This window comes from Danio rerio, chromosome 9, assembly GCF_049306965.1.
Source record: "Danio rerio strain Tuebingen ecotype United States chromosome 9, GRCz12tu, whole genome shotgun sequence".
Classification (NCBI taxonomy): Eukaryota; Metazoa; Chordata; class Actinopteri; order Cypriniformes; family Danionidae; genus Danio; species Danio rerio.
Genome location: NC_133184.1, coordinates 19960001 through 19980153, shown reverse-complemented (window position 1 = coordinate 19980153; position 20153 = coordinate 19960001). Strand labels below are relative to the sequence as shown.

At 34.3% G+C, this 20153-nt stretch overlaps 1 protein-coding gene across 5 annotated transcripts in view; it reads left to right on the top strand.

Moving 5' to 3' along the window:
* Positions 1 to 20153, top strand: part of enox1 (ecto-NOX disulfide-thiol exchanger 1) — a 260708-nt gene that overhangs the window by 191743 nt on the left and 48812 nt on the right. For 2 of the 5 annotated variants that reach the window (XM_009304587.4, XM_073912588.1), the window contains 3 exons: positions 4218 to 4430; positions 10026 to 10132; positions 18349 to 18466. In XM_009304587.4, the coding sequence (XP_009302862.1) occupies positions 4218 to 4430; positions 10026 to 10132; positions 18349 to 18466 (438 nt within the window). Of the gene's footprint in view, positions 1 to 4217; positions 4431 to 10025; positions 10133 to 18348; positions 18550 to 18867 lie in introns of all 5 variants that reach the window. The other 3 variants (XR_012385265.1, XR_012385266.1, XR_012385267.1) reach the window with 2 other exon arrangements.

Here is a 20153-nt window from a genome sequence, read left to right as displayed (position 1 = left end):
ACAGCAAATTTTGATTTTGTTTTAGTCTTACACTGTAAACCCCAAAAAGGTAAGGTAACTCAAACCATTTGAGAAAACAGATTGCAGCAAACCATTTGAGTTCACAAACTAATGCTAATGAACAGTGTGAACTTAATCCATTAGAGTAAACAAAGCAATGTGAGCACAGTAAAACCCAATAAATGAGGAGAACTCAAACCAACTGAGAACTGTAAAATCCAATAAGTTAAGGGAACTTAAACCGTTTGAGAAAACCGATTGCTACAAACCATTTGAGTTAAAAAAAATAAAGATAAAAAAAATAAAAAACTGAGTACTGTGACTGTTACTGCATTTAAGTTGAAGTACTGAGGTATTTCATTAACTGAATACCTTCAACACTGTGTTGAAGAGTTCAAAACTGTTTTCAAATGAGTATAATTAACTCCTAGTCAATTTTGAGTTAACTACACTCATTTCAATTGATAAAGTTGACTTTTGGAGTTTACAGTGTAGTTTTTGACCAAAAATTCCACTTTAGTTTTAGTCTTCTATATTATTTTAGTTGACTAAATTTAAATCTATTTTAGATTTAGTTGACTAAAATTTGGTTTAATTTAATGTAATTCAATTAAATCTTGTATACATTCATGTATACAAATTATATCAACTTAAAATTTGATTTAAAAAAAATCTAGTTAAAATGTGGAATATAGCTTTTCCATTGAAGACCAAAAATTATAATTATCGTTAATTTATATAATAATATGTAAAATTATGTAAAATTATGTGTTGGCAATCAATCCACATGTAAGAACAGTAGCCGTCTAAGAATGCAGGATTGTGCAATTATTTAGCAAACCCTTTATTTTAACAAGGTAAACTACACGTCTTTTAACCAGTCTGTTAAACAAGCCATTAAAAGTTCACTTTGCAATGTCAGCCTATAGCAAGCTTTACTGTTGTAGTTGGTGTTACAGTGCATGGTGCTCAGCTATAGCACTGATTAAATAAATAATGTCATATGACTGGCAAATGTTAATGTATTATCTTGTAAAATGTGCACTCAGTCCCATGGCTCTCTTAACTCACATATAGGAGTTATAAAGCATAAAATGTACGTAAAAAATATAAGTGCGCTTTACTGTGACGCAGTGTATGCGACTCCCTGATAAGCGAAGCTTAAAGCACTACAGTATCATTACATCCTTACAGACGTAAGAAATAATCACATCACTTAAATAAAGCAATAAAGCAGTTCCCTAAAACTATTATTATTATTATTATTTTTTTTGGTAGAGGTACATTGTAAATGTAAATGTTGTCATGACGATCGAGGCAGACGCAGGCAGCGCGTTAACCTAGTGTGAGTTAGCGGGTTAGATAAACTCTAGCCGCAGCTAAAATAAAATGTGAAAAAAACAGCTCCTCACAAAAAAGAATGCCAAGATAATATGAATTTAAGACTGACCAATTTAATAACTTTCAATATACAATCTAACAGAGTCAATTCAACAAACACTCAAGTAAATTAAAAAGATCTGAGTTTACCCTTGCTAAATTTCGGGATGATTCCCAGGCATGCTGATGTTGCTTTAGATTTGTTACTGTCTATCAAATGTGAATCTTCTTTTTGTCGCCATTTTATTATAGTTTAATCAGACAGACGCCCTCATGGATGATGATGTGATCAGTTACTTTTTAAATGTCATCACATCAAGATTAATTCTGATTGGATATTTTCCAAAAAACGTCCCTCAAACCCATTCTCGTGTCATTGTCATTAGTCAATGAAAATGTCAGTATATTTGATCAAAGTTGTCATCATCATCACTTCATTTTTATTTTTAAAGTTATGATGAAAATTGTTCATCAATAAAATGAATACTTGTAAAACCTATAATGTTTAGTACGCTTTACTACAGTAACCACACCTTGGAATTTGCTAAACTTAATATAGTATTCTTTTCATGTGGGAATGCTGCATGTCATTCTAAAATGTATATAAAATTAACCCACTTAAAAAAAAAGTGAAAGTTTATCAAGAAAAATACTGGAGTTTTTAAATGGCTTTATTTTGTCAGTGTATGCATTGCTTGGGATTTGAACCCATGACCTCGACATTGTTAGCATCATGCTGTTTGAGCTCCAGCAATTGCAGTCTGAAGTCTGGTAAAGTCTTGTTTTCTGAAGCTCTTGAAAGTCTTGTGTTGTTTGAATCCTTGAGCAGTTTGAACAGAGATTCAAAGTTTGCGAGTTATGAATGTTGTATAACCTTGGAAGAGATCTTGAAGTGTGAAGGGTGTAGGTGTTTCGGAGTTTGAGGAAAGAACTAAATTTTTTAAAAGTCTATGTTGCTAAGGTCTTTTGGAGGTTGAAGTCGGAGGCTGCAAACAATAAATACACTGTAAAAAATGCCGAGTTCCATGCAGTCCAGACTGGTAAAATCATGGTATATATAACTTAAAAACAACAATGCCAAATTGTTTTCTTTGATTTATTACAATCAACATTAAACATAAAACTGGAGCCTGAGGACAACACGATCTCAAGGAAATTCGTAGCTTTTTGGTTTAGTGGTTAATATGAATTTGTATGATCTCATTCGTACAATTTATTGCGATTTGCTTATCCGACAATGATGGTTGGGTTTAGTGGTGTGGTTGGGTGCCATGCCTCCTTTTTTGTATGGTACAAAAAAGTTATTTGATCATGTCAATATTAATCCTAGTGTTGCTTTTGTTGTTGTTGTTGCCTAGGCAATTTTTCAGGTTTGATCAGTAGAGAGAATATTCACTTTAATCCTGTTTTTTTTTTTTTCGTCTATTTTTTTGTCTTTTTTTTTTTTGCACTGAAATCTTCAAATGATTTTAAAAAATACTTTTTGAGGGTGTCACGTTGGCGCAGTGGGTAGCACGATCTTGAGAAGCACTGATCTAAAAGATGATGGTCAATTAATGAACAAAGTAATAGGGTTAGACACAAGCGTCTCCTACAAATGAGCACTGGAATTATGATCACCGGACCTATGGTTTCTGTGCAGTATTCCCAAAAGTGCCAGGAATATAAATGTTACTATTTACTCTACTTGCAGGGCAAGTGGACAACAGACAGGGGGTTAGTTGTAATACATGCATTAAAGGCAGATTACACACAAATAATTTAAATTCAGTTTACTTTAAATAATAGCTATATTTAATGGCTCATTTCTTTTTTTATTCTACATAGCACATATGTTTATGTATTTATTTGTTTATTGGATACACAGATTTGAATCTATTTGCATTATTATCCATTATTATACGAAGCATTTAATGAATTATTAGCAATATATATATTTTCTATTAAAAAAAACATTTTTATTTAAAAAGTTACCAACATTACAATCAAATTTCAAAAAAATTATTTTGTTTGTTTAATTGGTGTCTAACAGTGTGTGGCTTAATTGTAACACCCTGTTACAACTAACCCCGCTGTGTTTCGTATTTTCCTCAAAACCGGTTAGCAGTCACTGTGTGTTTCTTACATATTTCAAAATGGTTCCATCTTTTAGCCTAGAAGACGGTAATCACAATAATATAAGATTTTACTAACATACTCTAACAGAATTTAAAAAAATAATAGTAATAATAATATTGAGTATAATATTAAATACTCTTATGCTGTAAAATATGGTTTCTTCTGTGTTTCTCATCCAAATTTCTGCAAAATGTTTCAATAACTAGCCGGAAGACATTTGCCGACACTGTGGTGAAAACCTCGGAAGCATGCCATGGTTAACCCTGAGCAAATACCTTAAAACTCTGTTACATTTAAGCCATCGTTACTTTGCGCCCCGCGCTCCCCTATTGTATGTTTTGTTGTAATACTTTAGTAACATGTACATGAAACTTCACCTGTGTCATGGCACCTTGCTGCCATTTTAGTTTCTCTAAGTAAGATAATAAAGTTGAGTCTGAGAGTTAATTCTCCCTATATTATTTCTTAAACAATATCTTGTATCAAACTACTAAAATCCCAATAAAAGTCACTTTGTTAATCTGCAGTTTTGAATATTTGACATCAAAACTGTACAGAGCAGAGATAAACTCCCATAATGCAATACACAACTGTAAATAAACATAAAACCCAATGTGAAGCACAATGTTGACACATTGGTTGTGTCTAACCAACAAAGTATACTAAGAGTATACCAGCAATGCTTTGAAAACAATGTTACAGTTTTCCTTATTTTTTAGATGACAACAAGTTCAGCGAGGCAACGGCAGTGCTCTTCACGTGGATCGACAGAGGCGAGGTGAACCGGCGCTCAGCGAATCATTTCTACTCCATGATCCAGTCGGCCAACAGCCACGTGCGGCGCCTAATGAGTGAGAAAGCGCAGCACGAAGAGGAGATGGAGCTGGCCAAAGAACACTTTAAGAATTCCCTGCTTGCCATCCTCACACAATGTAAGAAACCTTCCAGCCTTTACTGTTTCTCTACCAATTGCCTACTATCAGATTCTCATCCTGTGTTGCTATGACGACGCCACATCCTTTGTGCCGAGCGAGATGATATAGCCATCCTTAAGTGGGCTCAGTCTCTGATCTAATTGTTGGACTTTACTCGCTTATCTTGATATAACTGTAGTCCCAGTAGGAGTGTATTTGTGTTTGTCTAGAACTACACTACACTACATGACCTAAAATGTAACTAGCAAGACACAGGCTCTGTTCCAAAACCTAGCAAGTTGCCGATGTACATAGCAATTTAAAAGCATCACATGTGACCTTTTTATGCATTATAAAAACCACCCCAAAACTGAAAGAAATGATTGTTGTGTCAATTCTATAATTGGTTGAAAATTTTGTTTTCAAAATTTAGTCATTCCAAAAAAGAATCCATGCAACTTCCACTATGCAGAATTTACATTCATGGTGATCAACCACATGGTTTCCATCCATGTTTTATACACATTTTATCATATAAAATATGATGGAAACTCCAAGATATTCATACAGTCTTAAAATTTGCATAAAACCTAAGACAAACGTAATTTAAGAAGTCTTGGTTCTCCAGGGAACCATTTTATACACTGTGAAAAATGTTGCGTTCCACACAATCAATTTCTGTTCAGAAAACATTAAGGAATTAGATTAACTTCTTTTTTTTTTTTTTTTTTACAAATTTAAGTGAATTGAACAGTAACAATTATACATTTCCCCCAAAAAAACTCAAGAATTGTGTTGTTTTATCTTATTTTGAATAAGTAGTTTGAACAAACAGCATATATTACCATGTAGGGCTTTATGAATGAAAGTGAAGACCCGGGGGATAAAGGGGTGTTTGGGCATCTGGTGGCCTCCTAATAGTACCCCTGGGGGCCCCTGAGCTTCTATGATCTAAGCCTAGTATATGATCTAAAAGCTGAATAAATAAATATAGTATTTGGCAGCGATATACAGTTGAAGTCAAAATGATTCGCCTTTCTTTAAATGTGTCCTTTTTAAAATATTTCCCAAATGATGTTTAACATAGCAAGGAGTTTCTCACAGTGTTTCCTATAATATTTGTTTCTTCTGGAGAACGTTGTATTTGTTTAATTTTGGCTGGAATAAAAGCTGTTTTATTTTTTAAAAACATTTTAAGGTCAAAATTATTAGCTTCCTTAAGCAAATTGTTTTTCAAAAGTCTACAGAACAAACCATAACCCTAACCTGTCTAGTTAATTAACCTAGTTAAAGGGGTGGTCCACTACGATATCAAATTTTAAACTCCAGTTGATGTGTAATGAAGCTGTGTGAACTTAAATAGCATCTCTGAATTAGACGCTCAAAGTTCAATGCAAAGGGAGACATTGGCTTTTACAGAGTTACTGTAGCTTAGCAAAGCCTGCAGTGAACAAAGTTTGGGGACTATAAAAAAAATAATACATCCAGGTTAATGATGTCAGAAACCCTTCAGGTTATGTGCATACACCCCGCACAGCCCAATTTCTGTCCGATTCAGACTCAAACTGATATGGATACACTGACTGACAGTATTAACACAACGGCAAATTGCATGCTAGATTTCCTGGTGACTTGGAGCTGATCTGCGAATCACAGCACATTATGCTAGCTCAGGGCGAGCCTTTTAGAGGAACTAGGAAACATGACAGTCATTTTCATGTTAGCTGAGTAGCTTTATATAATTGAAGTAAGATATATGAAAAAAAATTATTATGTTTTTGTTTAATTGTTTTTACGAATGAATCATGAGTACATACTGCTTAGCACCCAATAAACACAATCAAGCCTTAAAAATACACTTTGGACCACCCCTTTAAGCTTTTAAATTACACTTTTAGCTGAATACTAGCATCTTGAAAAATATCTAGTAAAATGTTATGTACTGCCATCATGGCAAAGATAAAAGAAATAAGTTTTTTTTAGAAATGAGGTATTAAAATGCGTTTTAAAATGTGTTAAAAAAATCTTCTTTCTGTTTTTCTGTTAAACAGAAATTGTGGGAGAATATAAAAGGGGGCTAATAATTCAGAAGGGCTAATAATTCTGAATTGATCTATAAATATTTTTTACAATTTAAAATTTGGAATTTGATGTCAAAACTAAATAATTCTAAATATTTTGAAAATCACATTTAAAGTTGTCCAGATTTTTAGCAATACTACTTTTAGCGATTACTTGTTTTAATATATTTACAGAAGCAAACTTACAAAATATCCTCATGGTAGATAATCTTTACTTAAAATTCTAATATTCTATGAGTTTGATAATAAAAGAAAAATCTATTATTTTGAATCTATTTTTGACTATACTTGTCCAACATAAGATGTTATGATGTCTCATGGTCCAAAGTCACAAATTAGCATATTACCTGTATATGATCTCTCTTATTAAAATTACATTTCAATGTACAATGTATACAACAAACAGGTCAACAATAGTGCGGTAATTACCAATGAGGTGATATCAATACTATTGATAAATGCTCAAAATGGTGGTAGTTGTAATTCTACAAACTACTGTACAAAGCAAATCAGAGATATCATGTTGTGTTTTTAAAATAGTTTACCGCATTGACATGGATGTTGGTGAATGCCAGTTATTGAGAATCAGAAATGTAATGCACAACAACTGGTATCATTTTTATGTTGCTGTTAGCTTAGCAAAAGGCTAATGTTAATTGAGTGTAATCTCCTCTCGCATGTAAAGGTTTAAATTGACTATAAGTGCTGTTTAGAAGGCAGCAGCTTTCAGTAGACATTAATAGACAACGAGGCAGCTCGGTAGTCTTGGAACAAAGCCAAAGTGTCTCCTTCACACAATTCACTGCAGATACACATAATCTTAATGTACACTAAAGATGTAAGGAATGCTCAGACAGCATTGAGACTATAACCAAAGCCCATAGAAGAGCCCTGGGTAAGTACAGTCTCAGTGGAAGCACTCTGACCATAGAGCAGATGTGGAGATGTTCAACTTAACTAAAAGGTAGGCCAACGTCAGATTCACTCATCTTTTTTTGTGGCCTTGACAGGTGAGACTACATCCTCATTCTCGACTTGTCACATATTGAGCTTGTTCTGGACACCTTCTCATTGCTTTGTGATGCTCTGGGTACCCCAGGTGAATCATTTTATGACTTTCCAGATCGCTCAATGCTTTTGGTCATTCATAATATGAATCACATTAAACGATTTGCATGTATGCTGATAGGTCAGCTAATCTGCTCCTAAATCATTAACTATATGACACAGGAGATTGGTTGCTGTCATCTCAACAGCCTTTGAGCTTGTTCCTCAACATTTTAAACGATCATGTTGCTCTACTCGGTAATGTTGCGTTGCATTTTTCTGAGACCCTCCACCACCCCAGCTCCACCTATGTTTAGGTCTGCAACAAGGGTTTTATATATATATATATATATATATATATATATATATATATATATATATATATATATATATATATATATATATATATATATATACATACATACACAGTTGAAGTCAGAACTATTAGCCCCCTTTGATTTTTTTTTTCTTTTTTAAATATTTTATAAATATAAATATTATGTTTAACAGGCCAAGGAAACTTTTACAGTATGTCTGATAATATTTTTTCTTTTGGAGAAAATCTTATTTGTTTTATTTCGGTTGGAATAAAATCTGTATTTATTTTTTCTTAACACAATTTTAAGGACAAAATTATTAGCCCCTTTAAACTGTATTTTTGATAGTCTACAGAACAAACTATCGTTATACAATAACTTGCCTAATTACTATAACCTGCCCAGTTAACCTAATTAACCTAGTTAAGCCTTTAAATGTCACTTTAAGGTGGATAGAAGTGTCTTGAAAAATATCTAGTCAAATATGATTAAATGTAATCATGTCAAAGATAAAATAAATCAGTTATTAGAAATGAGTTATTAAAACTATAGGTTTAGAAATGGGTTGAAAAAATATTTTCTCTGTTAAACAAAAATTGGGGAAAAAATAAACAGGGGGTCTAATAATGCAGGGGGGCTAATAATTCTGACTTCGACTGTATATTTGCAGCAGAAGTGTATTAGTCTCAGTACATGCTCTGCCATAATATATAAAGCAGCAGCAGCAGCATATCTATTTTACCAAGACCAAACACATCAACATTGCCATATACATATATATTACCATACTAAATCGCTCAGAAAGTTGTCGTGACAGAAACATGCAGACTTATTATGTATTTTAACATGCAGAATTATTTTGGAGGACCGAAACCCCCATCTACCCACTTCTGAACAACATAAATAAACAGCAGGCAAATAGTGCCTATATATAGTGCCTATTGCAGGCAAACAAGTCATGTTGCAATCCAAGCCCCCTGAAGTAATGTGATGTCTTTATGTGATGTAATTTACAATGTTTTAATAGTTGAAAATGAGCCAGCTATCCGATATCCACTGATTTAAAAAAAGCATATTAGTGAGACGTGATTTATTTGTGGGTCATTTGACACAATCGGTCACAAAACATTGAGAGAGCCAATAGCATTTGAGAACTAAAGCTGATGTAAGACAATTTTCCTAGCTGCAGTATTTGACTTTGTGACAGAGATGGTAATTTCATCATTTGCAAGAAATAAATTTGCTCTTATAAATTGACACTTCATAATATTTATATTTTGTTTTATAAATTGCAACTGTAGTTGCATCTGCCTGCATATTCGGTGTTTTATATTGACAAATGGTTCACTCTAGTGCTAGGAGCTGGTTTATGTGCTTATAAACATGTTTGTAATGTAAATTAAATAGATTTGACTGTTTACTGAAGATCTCACACCCCAAAAGTGTCAAAAATGTAACACAAAATGGCTTTTAATTATCGCAATAAAATTGCAGATTCATTTCATGCCAGCATATCGACAACGAAGCTCTTTCATTTAAAGCAACAAAGGAATCTGTGAATTTTAAAACATTAACAGAATGGTACCCCAAACCTTAAAGTGGGACGAGAAGGTGTCCTGACTGATATATATCAATATCTGACGGGTCGAGTGTGAGAATGTGTTAATTCAAACAAAAAGTGTAATTTGCTTGAATGATAACGTGAGTTCAAAATTGGCCACCAGACAGAAGTTAGATATTTTCAACACCATGTGTGCATGATTATAATGTATTTGATAATTATGCCACTTATAGTAAAGAAGATGATTGTTTGCTAAATGAATAAATAGCAGGCAACAGTTTACAATCAGTGCAATCCAACAATCCTAAGGCAAATCTAATTTCCAAAACTAAAGAAGTGCACATTTTGAGCTAAATCCTCAACAAATGTTTGACATCAAACACTCAGTACTTTATTTGTACAACCACCAGATCCCTCGTTGTAGACTGTTGCCTTCCTCAGTCCTAAGGAACTGAAACAGCAGCTAATGAGATGTAAGTACAACAGACACTATGAGGGGCCTCTCGGAGAAGGTTTGAGGGGCTCCTGATGCGTCTGATTCTAGCTGGCGCTGATGCTGAGCTCTACATAAATGGCTTGTCTTGTCTGACTTCCTTACCCACCAAAGTTGAGCAGATTACGGCTGTGTTCACCGCTGCCACCAGGCAAAAGGCATGGGACCATTTCTCAAAAGCGCAGCGCAAGAACATAGACATTTGGCGAAAACAGTGTGAGGTTGGTATTTCTTCTCCACTTTTGTCATGCTCACTCCACAGTACATCAGGGGTTTCAAACTACTGTATGCCATTGAAAAATTTGTGTTTTCTGTGTTAGTTTGGGCTTCAGGTGCCCTTATTATGCTTTTTTCAAAAAATATACATTATTTCAGTGTGTAATGTAGCTATTTGTGAATGTAAAAGGTGTATATATCAAAGTACACAATAAATAAGTTCCCTGTGTCCTAAAAGTAAGTCAAAACACTTTAAAACAATTGGAAACTGGAATTCCAGTAAGTTAGCTCAGTTTTTACAAATTTAAGTAGATTGAACGTCAAACAATTAAGTTGTCCCAAAACAAAACTCAAGACTTGTGTCGTTTCAGCTCGTTTTAAATAAGTAGTTTAAACAAGTATTACATGTAATTTTTCATGTTATTTAATTGTAATTTTTCATGTTTCATATCTGCACCTGGGCTGTGTAGATTCATAGCAAAATTGCATAATAATTCCACCTATGATTTTTATTGGCTGCCCACTGAAAAGAAAGCCTACTTAAAAATAAAATTGAAACCTATAAGTTGTTTTGTCAACATTATGTTGAAAAGAAGTATTAATTGTAAAGACAAATGCTTAAGAAATCTTGGGCAGATTCAGTGATAACTAAACACATATTGCCTTTGCATTCATGAGCCCAACAGAAAAATGTATGATTGGCTGATCTAAACATGCCACTGAGAAACGTCCTGGGGTCTGTTTCAGTAAGGAGGTTCAACCAACTCGGAGTCTAAACTTGAACTCTGAGTTGACTTACCGAGAGATTAAATGTTTTCAATTTCAGAATAGCTGATCTGAGTTAGGTCAATCAACTTTGTGTAGACCATTCAGAGTTAAGCGTACACACCGTGAGTATAAAAAGGCATTATCAACGAAAGCGCAGATATTACGAGTCACCATGGCAACATCTGAAATAAAGAGAGCAACATATTTTCCACCACTTAATGGTACGACAATTTATTAAAAAAAAAAAAAAAAAAAAAAAAAAAAAATATATATATATATATATATATATATATATATATATATATATATATATATATATATATATATATATATATTCATTCTTGTTGGCTTAGTCCCTTTTTTAATCTGGGGTCGCCACTGTGGAATGAACCGTCAACTTATCCAGCAAGTTTTTACGCAGTGGATGCCCTTCCAGCTTCAACCCATCTCAGGAAAACGTCCACAAACACACACATTCATACACTATAGACAATTTAGCCTACTAATTCACCTGTACCGCATGTCTTTGGATTGTGGGGGAAACCAGAGCACCCGGAGGAAACCCACGCAAATGCAGGGAGAACATGCAAACTCCACACAGAAACACCAACTGAGACGAGGATCGAGCCAGCGACCTTCTTGCTGTGAGGCAATAGCACTACCCACTGCGCCACTGTACAGCCATACTGCACTGCTACTTAAAAATCCTTTTGTTCAAGAAACTACAGTACTTTCTTCTGCCATTCATTCACATCTGCAGCTGACCTTAAGAACAGCAGAAACTGTTGCTACTTCACAAACGTCACTTTAGAGCTATTGGAATGATTGAGTGATTTTGCCTACATTTTAAGATTATTAGGCTGAATGGCATGAAATGCCATCAGTCTACAAAGATTTTCCAGTATTTCTCTGTTGCAGTCGTGATATCGCAACAATTAACCACAAAAAAGCCAAAGCAAAACAAACACTACCAGATTACTATGATATAAATACATCACTACAACATACAAAAGAGAAAGATTAGCTGCGTCCCAAATTGCATACTTATGCACTATTCTACTCCATTTTGTAGTATAAATAGTGTAAGTATGTTCACACTAAAAACTCTAAAAATAATAAGTGCACTTTAATTACCCGGATGATGCACTCATTCAGCCGGTAAAATGAAGTGTGGAATGATGGACACTTCATGCACTCAACAATCACAGGTTTGCTCATGTAGCGGAAGGGGCGGTGCTATCAGGCGCACGTGTTGGATAACTTTATTTATTTCACTAATTTGGCAACCGTCAAACGTCATTAGGGAAACGGTTTGAATTTCCGCCTAGTAAAAAAACATTAGTGTGCCATTTAGGATTTATGCGCATATCGCATTTATGCGATTGCTGTCACCATCTTGTGGCTGATTGTCAACTGTCTTTGATCTTTTCAGTAGGACAGGCTAATGGCCGCCAATGTGCTGAATCTCCGAAATTTAATTATTTAAATTAGGCACTATCCTTATAATTAAACTGCATAGTTGCAATCTAAACAACTACATTCTCACCTAAAAAGCCTCAAAAACAAAATTTGTCAAACCGTAGTGAGCTGTTTAGTCCCTCTTTAGTCCTAGTGTGAACGGAGTAATACACAAGGGTAAAGAGGCTGTACGAGTGCTGATATTGCTTTAATATCTCACGACTATCAGCCAATCAAATTCGAGAGCCTGACAAAACTGTATATATATATATAAATATATATATATATATATATATATATATATATATATGTTATTGATGATAGTTAGTTCTGTAGACTATCGAAATAAATATAGCTTAAAGGGGCTAATAATTTTTTCCTTAAATTGGTTAAAAATTAAAAACATATATATATATATATATATATATATATATATATATATATATATATATATATATATATATATATATATATATATATATATATATATATATTTCTTGCCAAACTTTCTCAAAAACAAAATAAAATTAATAGATACTATCAGACATATGAAATTGTGAAAATGTCCTCACTCTGTTAAACCATTTGGAAATTCTTCACAAAAGAAAAAAAAATTCAAAGGGAGGCTAATAATTCTAAATTCAACCGTATATATTAAATTCATATTCAACTGTATATATCATATTCATATAATTTATTATATTCAACTGTATATATGCATCTATATATGTGCTGTTAACAATAGACCAATCAAAACAGACTTGACCATTTGACCAATCAGAGCAGAGTATGCTAACATAAAGGAATGGTTTAGAAAAACATTATCAAACTGGCCATCTTGGAGCTTTTAAATAATGAGCTGAAAAGTAGTTTTTGACCTTGGATAGGGGCACTATAATGTATTTGACAGGCAAAATATTTACCATTTACGATAATAAAAGACTTTTGATGTGATTGTTCAACTTCTTGTTCAACTCCACCTGACTAGTGGACATCAATAGTAGTTTGAGACCCCTTTTCTACATGGTACACTGACACAGCAGCTGTTTATATGGCAGTGTATCTTGTGGCTTTTCATTATACAGGCTTTATACAGGGCCCTCACATAGCAAATACATGCACGTTTCTAGACTCTGCTCCTTATTCGTGCATCAGAACTCTCCTTGAAATTGCCACCTAGACAGAACCTCCATTGCTGCCATGGCAACAGATACTGGCAGGATTATAACGATGCTCATCAGTGATTAGCCTAAATTAATTGTTAATAACTCATCCCATTTGAATTAGGTCTCTACGAGGAAGGAAAGCGGAGGTGTGAGCTAACTTACAATGTGAATCTTTCCAACATTAACCACCTGAATTTGCATTATGGAATATCTATATTCATAAAATGGAACATCACCAATATGCAAAATTCATGTTAGCGCAAACGGAATACTTAATGAACCTTGAAATAAAAAAAAGAAAAAGAAAAATCCCTCAGTGGTGATAGATTCCAGCTGCAGTCTTTCCTTCAGCCATCTGAATTTTTCCATGGCTGTATATCATGAGCAGTGATGTGAGGACCGAAACCTAATCCTAGAAATACACTGACTGTATTGATTAATTGCTTTAAGTCAAGTCTATGAAAGGATTCCATTTCAGTTCACAGTCGCTAAGAGGTAAGACATCAGCGTTGGGCGCAGACTTTGGTGCTGTGAGAAGTGGAAGCCTTTAAAGATGCCACCCCTGTGAAGATTTGTTTTATTTTAAGTTTAATATAGTGCTTTGAGGTTTTCCTGAACTTAATTTATTGGAAACTTTTGGAAACATATAGATATTAAGACATGATGCAACATGCTTTATATACAGTATATAGTTTAGATTTAAAACTAGGGGCAGATTATGTAGTTGATATGCTAGTAAATATACATTTGGATCAAAATTATTTATCAAAATTATCTAAAATTTTTATTTACAAACACAGGCCACTTTATTAGGGACAGTTTTTTCTTCTTCAGAGCAACCATAATTCTCCAGCCGCCTTTCCACTGCAGATGACAAATGACAAGTGACTGACCGGAAGTCATTCATTTGCAATGGAGAGTAGTCCAGGAGCTGCAGAGAGTTCCGGTCATCTCCTTAGGCAGTAATTTCAAATCTGATTTAAGCTGTGGATCTGTTAAAATATTTGAACTCCTGCGACTGTATGCCATAGATATTTACATTAGATGTCGCCCATGCTGTTGTTATCTATTGGAAGGAATGCATCAATAGAGCTGCCATTTTAGTACAGGGTAGAGCACCCTTGAAATGAATGTGGGACTGGCCATCCAGAGCCCAAGATATGTAAACATTTATGCATACATCTATGATCGTGGTCAGTATGGAAAAATTTTTTCAAGCTATGAAAATTATCATTTTACATCACTTTTCTATATCAGTGGATAAGTGATCGCACAGGCGTTGCCGACAAAGTTTTTAGTGTGCATGGAAATGTATTATCCTCCCTCCCTGTTAAATTTGAGTTAATGCATGTATTAAAACACACGCCTGCTTTCACTTCTCATTCTAATCCCCGTTATCATCGACTCATTCACTTAGCTGACAATAATATAAGTTTCTAGCACCGCAGTATATTGTTGTCATATTTCATTTACATTGTTTACTTATTTTATTTAACAAAACTAACAAAAGACTAGTATTTAGTGCCAGATAGTGCTACTTTGCTTTATGGTCAGTGCAGTAAGAGACTTTATTATCATCAATACTTTTTAGCACAAATGTTTGTAACATACAAAAAGTATCAAATAAATCTTACCTATGAAATGTTCTGCCTTTGAGCTTTGTTTTCTTTGTTTGCTCGTTACTCAACCGTGAAGAGTGCCAAAGTCCAGCATCTTCACATTGGCTTGAGTTTTGATTAGTGTGGTTGAATGAATTTTGTAATGTGAGCACTGTACAAATGTTCCAGCTCTATTGACGCATGCTCGGGGTCTGTATGCGATATCTAGTGTATATATCTATGCCCATATGAGACCGGTCGACCGGATGTGATGTATTTCAATGCTCCTAAGCAGGTTCATGTGCACGAGATGAGAAATACTTTTTTTTTCTGTTACTTTTTGATCAGAAAAAAGTCTATATTATAAATAAAAACATTTCTATTTAGAAATGAGTAATAAAAATATATATTTTAATGTCTCCACATTTCCTCCAAATTTTTTGTGGTCTTTGAGTTTCTAGTATTCATTCATTCAACCATGGTAAACGGATGGAGAATAAAGAGTCTTGCATTTGCACTTCTTTATTTCGGACACAGCGAGAATCCAGTTTCTCTCCCATGGTGCGGGACAAAACTGAAATTCTGTGCGGCTGGCACAATGGGGCGTATTCCAACAGTAGTGTCTGAATATCGTGTACAGTGGAAAGGCGTCTCTTTATTCTTTAGTCTCTTTAAGTCACTTTATTAGGGATCATTTTTTCTTCAGAGCAACCATAATTCTCAAGCCGCCATTCCATTGACAAACAACAAGCGACAGACTGGATGTGATTCATTTCCAAAAGAGAGTAGTTTAGGAGCTGTGTGAAATTCCGATCATCTTCGTATGCAGATAATTCAGATCCAATTTGAGCTGCAAATCAGTTAAAATATTTTAACTCTGGCGACAAGACCGTATGTGACCAGCTGACCAGATGTGATGTATTCCAGTGTTGTCTAAGCAACAAATAGTAGTTTTTTCGTTATTTTTTTAATTAAAAAAAAAATCGGTAATTTGTTTGAAATGCACAAAAACAGTACATAAGCAATAAAATTAATTATTTATATAAAGCATGGCCTTATAATTAATATGATACATTCATATTTTTGATTTAAGAAAATGTAAACAAATTTACATATGAAATGAAGTGGGTTATCATACAAAGACCTGTCTTTGATTATCAGATTTAATAAACTACTACAATAGATATAAAAGTACAAGATGTATACAATAGGTAATAAAGATAAGCAGATTAGTAAACAAAGACAGAGTGCAGCAGGGTAAAAAAAAAAAAAATTAATCAATTAATAAGACAATTATATAAAACGTAACAAAAAATAATACTGCCAAAATATTATACCTGATAACAAATAATAGATTCAAAAGACAAAAAAAAAAACTGTAGATACGCAAAATATATTAAACACCATGATTTAAATGTAATGGGCAAATGGAATCCACGAGAATTTTCTCTCATGGTGCGCGGCAAAACTGAAAATTCTGTGCGACTGCCACAAGGGGGCGAAATTCCAACAGTCGTGTTCGAATTCCGTGTGCAGTGAAAATGCAGCTTCAGATTTGGTTCATGTTGACATTATAGTATCATACAGTTGAAGATCTGAACATCTATTATATGAAACAAAAATATCACTACTTTAGAACTAGTAGTGGTGCAAGTTTACATTTTCCATTACATTATATAGAGAATTTTAATGTCTTACAGATGTCAAAACAAAGAAACTTGTTTTGTTTTTGTTCAAGGTTAATTATCTATATTGCTGGCTATATTACTTTGCTGCATCTGGGAATTCTCCAGTATTAACCTCACAAAATGCCATACCAAACCAAACACTAAATTACAACTATATAAAAAGAAAAACTGTGGCACTGCTGTGTTATGCGTATGATCGATTCCTTTTATTCCTATATTCACTCATTTCAGGCTCAATCTCAACCTAATAATTTAGCTTGACAATTATTGTGTATATCACATGACAATGCTGGTTTTAATCTCTTCTAATATAAAAGTCTTAACCATTTTTGTGACCATGAAATGGTGGAATCTTTAAAAGACTTTGCTCTAGAACAAATAATTCATGATTGAGACCATATTGCCATTAGATATATCCAAAACAAGTCTTTTTTATGTTTAACCACTATAGAAACATACATCAAAGCCACTGGTAGATTCCAGAATAAGTGTCCATTGCAAATTTGTTGTCTGTCGTTTTTGTTTAGTAAGAGATGAACAGATACTGATGGACTGGAACTCACATCTCTTATAAATATATATCCTTATACTGTTGTATAAATATAACCTTGGTATTTTAAACCAAAGCACAAAATCACTACTGGAAAATGAAAACGTTTTGGACTGCTTATTGTTCCTTGACCTTGTAAAAGTGTCCCAGTGTGACAACTAGCCTTAGTTTCCCTTGTGTTTTGGCAGGAAATTGCTCTTTGTGAAAGAAAGGAATTTTAAAAACCTTATCAGGTTTTTCTCAAATGACTGGAAACGCCATTGAAAAAGTAATGAAAATTCAGTGGTCAAAAGGTGTGGGAAGCCTGTAAAGTGATATTGTGTGAATTGGAGAGAAATTTAATATCAGCAACAATCCAGAACTCCACTTGTATTCCTCTGATACTACAGCTTTCAAGAATTCGATGAAAGATCAGTCGGCGCAGTGCTAGAATAAAACTTATTCAATCACTGATAGAGTAAAGCTCAAATGTACTCCCTTTTATAGAGTCAGATCTGCAAGATTTCACAGTGGTGGCATTAAACGTCCTTTGTGCTGATCCCTATAATGGCTATCAGAGGATCAGTGGGCTTGGAAGTTTGTGTAATGTGATTTTTACGCTCCATTTTCAGACCTAGACAAATGAACTTTCAAATGGCACTGAGATGGCAGAGCCCCGGTTTTCCCTCTGGGTTGTATTTTTAAGTCAAAGAATAAATCACATGTGCTTGCCAAATCATTCCCTGTTTTTTTTTTCATCCTGTCAAAAGTTTCCAGGTTAATTTAGAGTACAAATGCTGAAAAAAAATGTTCATCAGTATGTGTGATTGTCATGTTACTGCCACATTTACACAGCGTATGGAACAATAAAAGTGTGTCCTTGTAGAATTATTTAGAGCTGAGGAAATGTTAATGTGTGCAAAATGTAATCTTTAATCATTCAAGGCCTCGGACAGAAGCCAGTAATGAGATGCGTGTGTGTGTCTGTTTGATTTCTGTATTGTGCTTCATTAGGAGCTGAGAAATGCTCACAGTGAAGAGATCATGGGAATACGGAGAGAAGAGGAAATGGAGATGTCAGATGAAGACTCGGACGAAAACCCCTGCAAAAAGATCAGATTAGAGGACTCGGGTAGGCCTGACACTAATTATCATAATCACAATTCATTTGGATACTGGGTGTAAGGAAAAGGCTCTGGCTAAAATCAGCATGTAGTGTATTGACCTTATTCTAAAATGCGGAAGTGCGCCTGTTTTCGCGATTGTCTTAGAACTTCCGATTTAGTCGCCTATGGAAGAAATGACTAGGAATAATAAACGGCAGAAAACGGTCAAACTACTTGCTCTACAAACAAATGTTTGCATGACTATACAGACCAAGTAGAATAATATAATAAGAAAATATCAAATTGCAACATCAAGCAGCGTAATGAGCAGTTTTTAACGTCAAAAAATGAACAGAAGTGAATGAGACCGGAAGTCTCAAGCCAAAAAGATTCAAATGGCAGCGCCCGCTCGTCGGCGGAGAATAAGGTGAATATCCACTGATTTTGACTACGTTTTTACAGTATGCTTGAAAAACTACTGGTTTTAAGAGGAAATAATTTATCAGGGGTTGCCACAGCGGAATGAAATGCCAACTAATCTGGCATATATTTTATGCAGTGGATGCCCTTACAGCCCCAACCCAGTAAGGAAACTTAATCTAATTTAAACAATTGAAATAAATAAAAACTAAAGAAATTTAAGCTCATTATGCAAAAATCAGCGCACACCCATGAATTTGTTAGGGAAAAAAATATTACAAAAAATTTTATAAACAAGAAAAATTGAGAGAAACATAAAAAATACATTTTGTTGAAATTCTGTAGTTTGTTTTGTACCACATTAGAATTTAAATGTATTATCTTTCTATTTTTAAACCACAGTCTTATTTTAATTACTAACTTTTTAATAAAACTAGTTTGTTTGAATACACTGAAATATATTGTTAATATTTACTGAAAAATGGATAAACTATTAATTTTCAAAAGTTGTGTATTCATTTATGCTTTTAATGCTTTTAATGCATTTATGCATTTATTCATTTATGCAAAAATAATTACTACCACTACTAAATCCATATTTTTTATTAATTTGCAAAAAAAGTAAGGAATTTACAGCTGCAATGTAACTAAAAATGGCAACCCAGGCTCATTTAGAAAACAAAGTCCTGTGGACTTTTCTGGAGACTGTGAATTACCTCCCGGGAGACACGTATTTTTGCAGTTATTGTTTTTGCGAATCCGCGAGAGGCCGCTGTGACGCTTCTTTGCATCTCAGTTGTCTCTCGCGAGTGCTGTTTCCTCCCGTGCCTTTCTTGCGTAAACCCACCATAGGCCGCTGTCAACCGACTGATTGACTGAATGATTAACTGGGCAAATCGACTGACCCATTCTCCTTCTTCCCTAAACCCAACCAATTTTACCAATTGACCCATCCGCCCGTTTACTTCCCTAAACTCAGCCGACGGTCCAGAAAAAGATTTGGATTTTGTTTTTGTCGCGCCTGATTTTCATGGTCAACCCCTCTCTGCATCTCAAGTTCGCCGACATACACGATGAGCTAACTGGGCAAACTGGTTGCAGCGGGAAAGCCCTCCACACGGAGGTTAGCGGTCAGCCGGTAAGCGCCAAAAGGAACGGCATCATACCGCCCCGTAGTGTTTATTTAAAAAAATTAAATGCAGCCGGCAACATAATTTGCGGTCTCCAGAAATAATTGCGGCACTACATTTTCAGAATGAGCCTGTGTTTAAAAATAGGGGAAATACATTGGCA